The following is an 11,462-nucleotide window of genomic DNA, read 5'->3' as shown; positions in this document are numbered from 1 at the left end:
TGGTTGTTGTTCTTCGTTCGTAACAAAGGCTGTTTTGTCTTCGTCTTCGCCCACCATCTGAATTTGATGGTATCGCTTATATGCATACAGGAAACATTTTAAACGAAATGTGGCGACAAAATCAATTTTTTCATCGATTTCAGAGAGTGGGAAACAATCCATCGGGCAAACGTTGTTCAGATCGGTGTAATCGATGCACATCCTCCATGAATTGTCTTTCTTCCGAACCATGACCGGGTTAGAGACCCAAGTTTGATATCGGACTTCTCATCAATATACAAACGCACCATGTTCCTTACCATGCTTCTTATAGAAAAACATGCTTCTTATAGAAAAACATTATTACCTTAACCTCCTATATACACATAGCATCTCTCATAATACTATCTATATTAAATCGTTTACAAAAGGCTATTGCCTAGTTCGATCATGGTTCCGCATTAATAAAGTTCGATGGACTAGAGTCTAGATCGAATAAAACAACTATTGCTAAAAACTCATTGTGGGGAGAAAACATTATAGTTGTTTCCCATATATATACTATATTATTTTAAAGCCGATTATGCAAAAGTTCTCACGTTTTTATGATTATTTTGCCGAATCTCAAGCCTATATATATAAACACCCCGTTACCCATACTCTCAAACAATTATAAAGTCAAGTGCTTCTCTAATAAGTGTTTTGTGAGGTAGAACTGAATGGCAAGAATGTCAGACCCTCTTGTGATTGGCAGGGTGGTGGGAGATGTTGTGGATAACTTCACTCAATGTGTGGATATGTCTGTGACGTACAACTCATCAAAGCAAGTTTACAATGGGCATGAACTGTTTCCGTCATCTGTCACTACTAAACCTAAAGTTGATGTTCGTGGTGGTGATATGAGATCCTTCTTTACTCTGGTACGTACACCTCCTTCTTTCTAGATTAATATTAATAATAATTACCAACTAAAGAAATTAAACCTAAATGTTCCTAGAATCAAGAAAACTTTGTCCAGCCAAACATTTGATTATGTTTTTCTAGTAACCGAAATCTATCTGTTGACATTTCAGATCATGACAGACCCAGATGTTCCTGGTCCAAGTGATCCGTATCTCAGGGAGCACTTGCACTGGTATAATTATGAACTCAATAACCAAGTTCTTAATTTTTTTTGTGTGTGTGTATAATCACACGATATTAAACAAACTTGTTCGACTCTTTTTTATATATTATGATGAGCTAGAAAGATCAACCACACCCAAAATGAGTTTACAAGACTCTATATTTTAACTCAAACTTAAATAAACCAAATATATAAACTCAAATAATTCTAAATAAACATTTAAACTTCATATAGATACTAAATATATTAACCAAACTTTATCTTCTTTTCTTGATTTATCGATCCGCTTGTTTCACGAATACAATTAGGATAAATTCAATAGTCTGTGTGTGTGTGTTTTTTTGGGTTTCTTGAACTATTTTCTGCATAATATAAAGTTCCAGTTTTTACTGTTTTGGGTGTGGGTTTCTCACTTTCTTGACATTGCCATATGGGTATGGACCTTTACAACATATATGTTAGCTGTAAAGTTGATCATGCTCTCAAACCCTAATTAATATGTAAGCATCTATGTCTAATGAACCACACATATAATCTGGATGTATATGAGACTAATATATTCTAGCCATCTAAATCTTCAGATTTTAATTAAAAAAAATAAAATGATGAAAACTGTCTTATAAAGTTCGTTCTTTCTTTCTTTATTTTTTTTTTTGTTTTAAATTATGTCACGTAGTATGTAGCATCTAATCAAACTGTATATCAGGTTCTTTTTTAACATTTTAATATCTACTTGACCAAAATAGGTGGGCAATCTCAATTAAACTATTCCAACCATACATCTCTACACCTCGTTTGAAAATTATATATGTTTTGCAATGCTATACTCTGAATTTTTTCCATGACATCTTTCATAAATGTTTGCAATGCTATACTCTGAATTTTTTCCATGACATCTTTCATAAATTACATATTCCAGTTATATCTATTTTGAAACCTATACAGATGAAGAAATTAAAAAAATGTAATCGGATTTGCTAAGGAAGCCTATAATTATCTTGATCCAAAATACCAATTAATTACTTCTACATCTTGATGCGTTAAAGCTTGCATTTATACTTCATGTTAGTCAATTTTATCTGTCATTTTGAACCGTCATACAAGTTCTAAATTTTGACACCACCAATTAAATCCTTTTAAGAGCATAAGTTAAGTTGTGTCATATGTTAATAAATTCACATAATATCAATTTGGATTGAAATATAATCAATAAAAATAAAAGCCATTTGATTCTTTACTTAAATACACTATTCTTTTTAACATTTTACTTCAAATGATATTAAGACTTCTTAAAGTTGGATGTTAGTAGCCCCTAATTACTTTGTAAAAAACTGCAAGAACAATTCTTTTTTGTTGTCCTTTTTTAAAAACATAATAACTAGTAAGTTCTTGGTGAATATTTATTTTTACCTATTAATAATCATTGCTTGAAAACCTTGTAATGTCTGTTTTGGTGCTAGAAATATTTGTTATCCTTATCTAAGGGTATTTTGGACAATTAATAACTCTCTCTCTCTCACACACACACACACAAATACATATATATATATATATCATATTTACTAATCCAATATTAGATCTTATTATTTGCATAGGTGTGATAAACCTTTTACTTCTTGTATACAGTCGAATGAACTAGTTCTTTTTGCTTCATAATTGATAAATGAAATGAAAGCAAGTACACCATAGATAATTGAATATAAATAGTATCAATATAATATTCTTGATCTCATATCCAAAAGATTCAACTTAACCAAGGGGTGGCCTAGAAGTAAATTTGTACACCATTTTCACACCTAAAAGACAACCATGTTTCGGAATTTAAATCCATTATAATCTCTCTCTCTCTCTCTCTCTCTCTCTCTTTTTCTACTTCAGTCATCTAAGGTATACCCAATTAAGAGAAAAAAAAAGGATCTAGATCAGGGCACATCAAGTAGTACTATGCAAAGCTGGCTGATCAGAAAATTCACAAAATTATTACAATAATGAAGTGAAAGATCGATTCGAGTTTGAGTTGGTTCATGTATATAACCTCTTGTCCCTAGCTATATATATGTTTCTTATGAGTTTGAGTTGATTCATGCAAAAGAAGTTGTATCAATGTTGTATCAATAAATAACATCACCAATACAAACAAACGTATCAAGTAATATCTCACTCGTAAATAACATCACTGATATTGTTTTGTATAAAAGTAGTTCATACTTCATGCCACCTACCGAAAAAAATACTAGTCTCCCCATGCTCAAATTTGAGTAACAGTCTCAAGCATGAGGTATTTAGCTAGTGTGTTAATCTAAGCCCATTCTTCCAAAAAAAAAAAAAAAAAAAGAAATGAATTGAATACTAAGGAATTAAAAAAAGATTCCATGTCACATCTTCCCTTGATAAAATAGTGTTGGATTCTGGATCTGGAAAGATCTTGTCTACAATCTTTGATGATCATCTGATAATGGTATAACAATAGAAAGCATACAAGAAGAAATTAGAAATGGATTCCAAGTGACTGTGGAATATTGACCAGAGAATTTGAAACTGAACACAACAATCTGAACAAACAAAGGAAAAAAGCAATAGTGTTGTTTAAAGGGGGTCTACTAAAAAAGCAATATGTCAGGTTCATTTTGTTTACCAGTTTTAACATTGGACTGACCAATAATGTATTGACAACGTTTTATTACTTTCACAGGATTGTCACAGATATCCCAGGCACAACGGACTCCTCATTTGGTACCTTCTTCATACATTATTCACTTCTTTTTATTTCATTTATGCTTTACTTTAGATCAAACATTGTTTTTGACCTATTTCCTTATTAACTGGCATTCTTAGTTTCATCCAATATGCAAATGTAGTGGCAATCTAGCTTAATTCAAAACCCTAACCCTAAAATCTTTACTTTTGCACATAAAAGAACATGATTTGTTGTTATGTGTTTTGTTACATATAGGGTTTAGTCTTTTCTATCATTAGATGTGTCCAAGTACAAATTAAGTTTTCGATAAGGATGTCCGATATTCCTAAGCCTATAGCGCCTCGTACTTTCGGCATATCGTTGTCTAAAGGCTCTTACTATTCTCACATCTTATTCTCACACCAACTCTATCTCTCTATATATATCTATGTATGTACAAAGAGAGATAGAGGAAAGGGATGTGTGAATATTAACTCTCTTGTTAAAACATATTCACCATGGATGCATGTTTGTATCTAATAATAATTGTTGTACGATGAATAACAATTTTTCAAAAGGTAAATAGCTTCATGACTTGGTTCCAGTCTAGCACTCTAGCTTAGCTCAAACCCTAAGGTTGGATTTACTTTTTTTTTTCTTTCTTTCATGTGTCATATATAGTTAAGCTTTATGTTTTGTATGTACATCAAGTCTACTAATAAATTGCATGTAACAAAAATACATTTTATCTAGATTTGGGCGCATACATTAAATAAACAAAACAAGTGCATCCAGTAAAATCTCAATCATAAACCAGTGACTGGCTGGGTAGCGTGAGATGAGTCAAACCTTTTCCTATCTTGGAAGATAGAAAAATTGTTCCCAATAAGACATCCGGCTCTAAAAAAACACGGCTACAGACACCACCGCAGATTAATTCAAAACCTTTATCCTAATAGGCTGGAAATTATGATTTTTTTTTTATTTTAACCTGAATTAACAAGATACAAGTCCATTATCACATACTTTTGAATATGATGAAACTCTCTTATATAAAGTACTAAAATAGCACACTATAAAAATTAACTAACAATCATGCATCCCATCGTTACGGAAAGTGATCCAAGTATGTTGTTATGATAATTAACCATCGGTTGGGGTGTATTGCACACGTTGTGAGTGGTAGACCTAAGAGGTTTTTTCATAGGGACTTAACCAAAATTACGTGGGGAGCGATTGGGATTTTAGCGTAAATCATAATAAAACTTTTTTTTTTTCATCGTGGAGGTTGACCCCATGGTTATGATGTGGGTCTGCCACTGCACGTTGTATATCCACCTCTAGCTGTTTCTCTACATGTGTGCGCACTTGAATAAATAATAACATTGATGACATGTTTATGTAATAAATTTGTTAACGGCGAACAGGAAAAGAGGTAGTGAGCTATGAAATACCAAGGCCAAACATAGGAATTCACAGGTTTGTGTTTCTGCTTTTCAAGCAAAGGGGAAGGCAGACTGTCAATTGTCCACCTTCAAGGCATGGCTTCAACACTCGCAATTTTGCTCATGAGAATAAACTAGGATCGCCTGTCGCTGGTGTCTTCTTCAACTGCCAGAGGGAAACTGCGGCAAGAAGGCGCTAATTATGTTATTTAATTACCTCGTTAACTATAAACGATGCTGATAATTCATAACCGAACATGGACGGGTTGTTAACGTATGATTGCTGCTAGTATATGTATCCGAAGTATCTGGTGTTTAGAATAAAGAAGTGGGAGTGGAATATTGCTAATTAACCTACCTGTATTATACCACATATTTGCCAACTTATAATGAGCTCCAGCTTTAGTTTTTTCTAGATTATCAGTCTAATATTTTATAAATTTGGATTAAATCCTAACTAAATTTAAAACATTAATGTATAATGGACATGCAAAATTTATGAAGGTCTCATCAGTGGCGGAGCCACACTTTGAACAACGGTGTCGTCCGACATCATTGAATTTTGTGTAGCAAATACAACGTATAATAGGAAAAATTCGAACGACACCGTTGTTTTTTTACGAGCGACACCATTGTCTTTACACAAACGACACCATTGTTTTGTTTTCTTCTAAAAGAATTACATAATAAACAAATTTATATTTCAAAAATTAAGCTCAATTACTTAAATTTAATTAGTATACTTTAATCATTAAAGGTCCATGCTTAATTTTTATTTTTTCTAATCCAGCATTATAGCCCCGTGTCTAATTGGTTTTGTTTCAATTGTTTAACCTAACAGAATGTTTGATGATCATTTGAATAAAGAAAAAGAGTTTCTTTTTTTTTTTTTTTTTTTTTTTGCAAGTTGCCATTGAAAACGTTATGAATCGTTTTCAAAACATGAAAATGCGTATAAAGCAACTATTAAGTACATTTTTTTAAAATGACTTTGTAATTTTATTATGTGTTTTTATTCAATAACATTGTACTTTTACTATGATATTTGTTTTTATTATGTGATTTGACCCGATTAGATCCGAACCGATCCAAAAAGTTCGACTCCGGGTTACTATAAACTGGGGTATCCATAAAAAATGACACCATAAGAAAAAATTTCTGGCTCCGCCACTGGGTCTCATGTCTCAAAATAAACGGTAAAGGAAGTTTAGATGAGACTAAACAACCCAGGGTGGACTATAACAATATGCAAAGCATTTGAGAAGCCTCACGGAATAAATTCTAGGTACCCAACACTTAGATCTTTTCATTTGTTTCCGATTAACAACAAATTAAGGTGCCTATTCCGGGTTGGAAGCAGTGACACATCCAAGAATTTTTGTTACTAGGGTAACAATTAGCCAGTCAAAATAGGTCAAGTCAAAGAAAACAAGATAAATAACCTTTGAGTAAATTACAAGTTTTGTCCTTTATGTTTGTACCAAATTGCAGGCAGTGTCCTTTACCTTTAAATTTGACGAATTTTGTCCTTAAAGTTTCAAAATATTGCACATTATGTCCTTCAGCCCTAACTGAGTCAGATTTTTTTGTTAAATATGGTCATGTGCCTTGCACATGAGGGTATTCTTGTCATTTTACCTCTTCAGGGACTATTGAGTAAATAACTTATATTAAGGGATTAAATGTATAAGAAGATTAAAGAATAAGATATAAATAAAAAAACCTAACTAATATTTAAATTTTATGTGGGATCCACCACCCACCCTACCCACTTCATCTTCCCCATCCTAAACCACCCACCACCATCTCTACCTTTCACCACCACCATCTACCCACCGCCTCCAATTTGTAATTTACTATATTCCCCACTGAAAACTAATTAACAAATCGCATATCGCATTTCAATACTAAAACACCTAATTCTCCTAAAATTTTGACACAAAACAATCCATACATAATCACACTCCAAACCTCATTCTAAATCAGTAACTCAATCCATACATAATCACATATCATCAACTACAATAGTAACTAAAGCTAAAAACCCACCACAAACCCAAATTTCAAACCAATAATTCAATCCAGAAAATCCTAAAATCAACAACAACAGTTGACCAAAACAGAGTCACCCCAAATCCCAAATTAAACCCACTAATTCAACCAATTAACCCGCCACAGGTGCAGCATCGCTCGTTTTTTAACAAGGCCAATCGGAATCCACACCCCTTCTAAGAACGAGAACGTGAGCCGCATATGGTTCGTTTTTCCGGCAGAGAACTGCCAACCGAAACCCACACAGGTGCAGCATCGTGTACCTGATGATGCCGTCGTTAGCTGATGGTGATTCGTTTTTCCGGAAGAGAAGGTGTGAAGGTGGTAGTGTTATGGTGGTGTGGAGGTGTGAAGGATAGGTAAAAGGTTTTTTTTATGGTGGTGCGGTGAAAGAGAGAAATAAAGGGGAGAAAGGGTGGGTAGGTGGGTAAAAGTTTTAATTTTTAACTATTAATTAGGTTTTTTATTTATATGTTATTCTTTAATCTTTTTACATTTAGGTGCTTTTTGTTTTTTCTGCAGGAAAAGGTCTGCAGTCTGCGGACCACATCTGCAGGCATCTGCAGGAGAAGAGGTGGACCAAATGTCTGCAGTCTGCAAGAAGAAGAGGGTTTGTTTTTTTTTATATAAAACCTCTTCTAAGGTTTAAAACATACACACAACGCACAGTCACACAATGGTCAAAGGTCAAAGTTTCAAATAAAGTAAACTTGAGTTGAGGAGACTTTGGGCAATTTTCCAACAACATTCCTCCGATCAACAGCAGCAGTTTACCGGTGAAATAACCGGTTGTGACGTCATCGGCGGTTGTCCGAGCGACTACGTTGCTCTTTCCGTCACTATCCTCTCATTCCTACTGTACGTCACTTTCCCCCCCAAATTTGCACATGCTAAACCCTAACTCTATGCTTATTTTGATATATCATATGATTATATCAACATTGAACTCTGATGCGAGCTTTATTTGCTTCAGGATTGTGATTATTTTATATTCATTTGATATTCCAATTCTAACGCAGTTTCACATCGGATTTTGATGTCAGTTTTGATCTCTATCAAGTTATTAGATTGTTTAGAATTATGTTGATTTTAAAGGTGTGGAAGAAGACCTCTGTGCCAAGAAGAGGTTAATGTCTGTGCCAAGAAGACTTAGGTCATTGTCTGCGTGGTGAAGAGGTCTCGCAGACCTTTTTTAATGAAAGGTCTGCGAGAAAACAAACAAGCTGCAGCATCCAAACGTCTGCACGCGTCTGCGCCGCGCAGACATAAGTGGTCAGAAGTGCTTCTGGCCAAAAAACAAACACCACCTTAGTCCCTTAATATAAGTTATTTACTCAATAGTCCCTGAAGAGGTAAAATAACAAGAATACCCTCATGTGCAAGACACATGACCATATTTAACAAAAAAATCTGACTCAGTTAGGGCTAAAGGACATAACGTGCAATATTTTGAAACGTTAAGTACAAAACTCGTCAAATTTAAAGGTAAATGATACCGCCTGCAATTTGGTACAAACATAAAGGACAAAACTTGTAATTTACTCTAACCTTTTTTGTATTCTTTTTCCTTAACTAGTTTTACCCACAGGTCCGTATCCATCACGTACCAGAACTAAATGGTTACACGGTTGATGTATATTAACATCACGAAAAATTTACAACCAAAGATTTTAAAATCTAACCTATCGACCATTGATTGTATACTAACAGAATACAAAATTTACAATCAATTATTTGAAGGTATAAAATATATATGTTAAATCTAGGTTTTAACATCTTTTTTTGATTCATAACGCGCATAGAGCGCGTTGATTAACACTAGCACTTCCGCCTGAGTTTTACGAATCTTAGCAACCCTCTCCGTTCGTTCGTCAATTTCTTTGTCTGAGCTGAGTCGAAGATCAGACACAATGATATCCTCCAACATCCTTTGGAGTTGTTGAACACTTTAATGTCTTCACTTGTAGAAGACAATTTGTAAGAAACGGAAATCACATACATTAAAAAAAATTAAGTTTAATTAAGGAAACTCAAAACTGCCAAAAAATGTAATATAAAGGCTGGCATAAAATTTCTTTTAAGAGGCTAAGAATTATGGCTATAACCGGTAGCTTATGTCAAGCCATACTAGCTTTTTTTTAATGGCTAAACTTGCACACCATGAGAATTGAACCCATAACCTCCTATCATCATACACCTTATCTAACACACCAACACCATTTGGCTATTACCAATGGATTCAAACTACACCAAGAATAATATATAATTTATCATAACCAGTATAAGCTTAAAAAACGATCCCCAAAACCAAAAATGTATCACGTAAATAAGGCCACAAAAACACAAAGTTGAAGGTACAACACGATAATGCACCAAAAACCCTTTAGGCACCATGCATAACACCTTAATGCATCATAACAAAAATAAAGGTTTTAAAACCCTTAAATAACTCTAGACACCATGAGGTGTCCAAATCCAAAAAAATATGTCAATTAAATAAGGAAACGAAACCGCAAAGCTAAAGATACAACACCATAATGCATCAACAACCCATTAAGCACAATGTACAACACAATAATTGTTGGTGCACTTGTGTCTGTACTTTGTCTGTATTCGGTCACGATGTAAACGATGTCCTTGTCAGTCCTGTAAGTTGACCAAGTCAACCGTCCTCCTGGTTTGACTTGGACCAACAGTTAGGAATATGTTTGTAAAGTGTCTGAGTCGAAAGATGGGCCATCGAAGGATTATGTCTATCCTTCGATGAGCTCGAAAGATGTCCAACGAAGGATATTGTTGAACCTCGAAGGATATGCCATCCTTCGAGGTAAATATGGATCCTTCGAGGGATTTGTGATCGACAGATGATCTTTCGGTCATTCTGAATGATCCTTCGACCAGACCTGCTGTGTATGGGTATAAATACCCATGCAGTGTGTTCAAGACTTAGTAGATTCGATAGACAGAAGATAGACACACTCACTTGAGAGCATTCTGTCCAGGAACACACACACACACTTTGAGAGTTTGCAAAACACATTTGTGAACATTGTGCTTGTAACCGGAACCTTTCATTCGCATTAATACAAGTGGTGTTAATCGGTGAACTTTGTGTGTTTGTGTTTATACTTGTTTCATCTCGGTTTGCTTGCTAGCTTGGATTCCGCACTCGCTAGTGGGTTTGTATAACAAGGTTTAGGTTCGTCATCCTCCGAGAGGGACCTACAAGTGGTATCAGAGCTAAGGCTCTTTACCTTGTTTAAAACCGGGTTTGTTCAAGTTCTTGGTGTGTTTGGACACTTGGTTTAGCACCCGTTTTTGGTGGTTTTCCTGCATTTTTAAACTGAAAAACATGTTCTAAACTAACCGGGAGTGTTCATAAGCGGGTTGGGTAACTTAAACACTTGTTTTTAAGTATTTTGGTGATTTCCGGCTAAATTCCGGTCATTATTCCGGTGACTGGTTTCTGGATAAGGTGGTCCATTTTGGGCAATATTTTCAAAGTTGGTAGAAAGTACAATCTGACCATCCCTTTTGCCGAAAGTTGACCTTACCAACCTATCACCTTTTCACCAACCTTTCACATCTGTGTCAGTGTGTCAGTGGGTTTCGAAGGATATCCTTCGACATCGAAAGACCATCTTTCGATCAAGGAAGCTTCGATAGATATACATCTTTCGACCTATCCTTCGATGTCAGAATCTTATCCTTCGAACCAGCGATTCTATTCGAAAGACAGTTATTCGAAAGATAAGGATATATACTCGAAAGATAAGGATCTTTCAAATTGTGAATCCTTCGAGTTTATGAATCTTTCGAAATCATTGTTCGAGATTCAACAGTGATCTTTCGAGCACTGTTGATCCTTCGAACAAGATTTGATCTTTCGATTGTGGTCTGTTTATTGTTAACAAGTTTCTGTTTTTCAGATCTTTCGAACCAGGATCCTTCGGCTGTGTGTGATCTTTCGGGTGGCTATCATCTTTCGAGACATTGATATAGAATTTATTTTTCTTGTCAATCATGAATCCGAATTGGTGGAATCCGGCTCCAGACAATGGAAAATATACAAGTTCAGGTTCCACTCCCTCATGGTGGGGTACACCGGCTCCCGATAGTGGAAAGTACACGTGCACAAGTCTATCACCGTCATGGGCCGAGTCTCCGGTATCAACATCTTCAC

At 34.9% G+C, this 11,462-nt stretch overlaps 1 protein-coding gene across 1 annotated transcript; it reads left to right on the top strand.

The window, feature by feature from the left end:
• The first annotated feature begins 602 nt into the window (after positions 1–602).
• LOC110868561 (CEN-like protein 2) lies at positions 603–5,642 on the top strand. The gene is made up of 4 exons (XM_022117755.2): positions 603–899; positions 1,053–1,114; positions 3,798–3,838; positions 5,210–5,642. Exons 1-4 carry the CDS (start codon positions 699–701, stop codon positions 5,425–5,427), a joined length of 522 nt encoding a protein of 173 aa, XP_021973447.1. The 5' UTR covers positions 603–698; the 3' UTR covers positions 5,428–5,642.
• The last annotated feature ends 5,820 nt before the right edge of the window (positions 5,643–11,462 follow it).

Source organism: Helianthus annuus, chromosome 7 (genome assembly GCF_002127325.2).
Source record: "Helianthus annuus cultivar XRQ/B chromosome 7, HanXRQr2.0-SUNRISE, whole genome shotgun sequence".
NCBI classification, from domain to species: Eukaryota; Viridiplantae; Streptophyta; class Magnoliopsida; order Asterales; family Asteraceae; genus Helianthus; species Helianthus annuus.
The sequence above is the reverse complement of the archived record's forward strand: the minus strand, read 5'-3'. Positions and strand labels throughout refer to the sequence as shown.

Excerpts from the sequence above, each read along its gene's own strand:
- LOC110868561 (XM_022117755.2), top strand. The coding sequence starts at position 699 with ATGGCAAGAATGTCAGACCCTCTTGTGATTGGCAGGGTGGTGGGAGAT. Across the intron at positions 900-1,052 it reads TGAGATCCTTCTTTACTCTG|ATCATGACAGACCCAGATGT; the intron begins GTACGTACACCT and ends TTGACATTTCAG. Across the intron at positions 1,115-3,797 it reads CTCAGGGAGCACTTGCACTG|GATTGTCACAGATATCCCAG; the intron begins GTATAATTATGA and ends TTACTTTCACAG.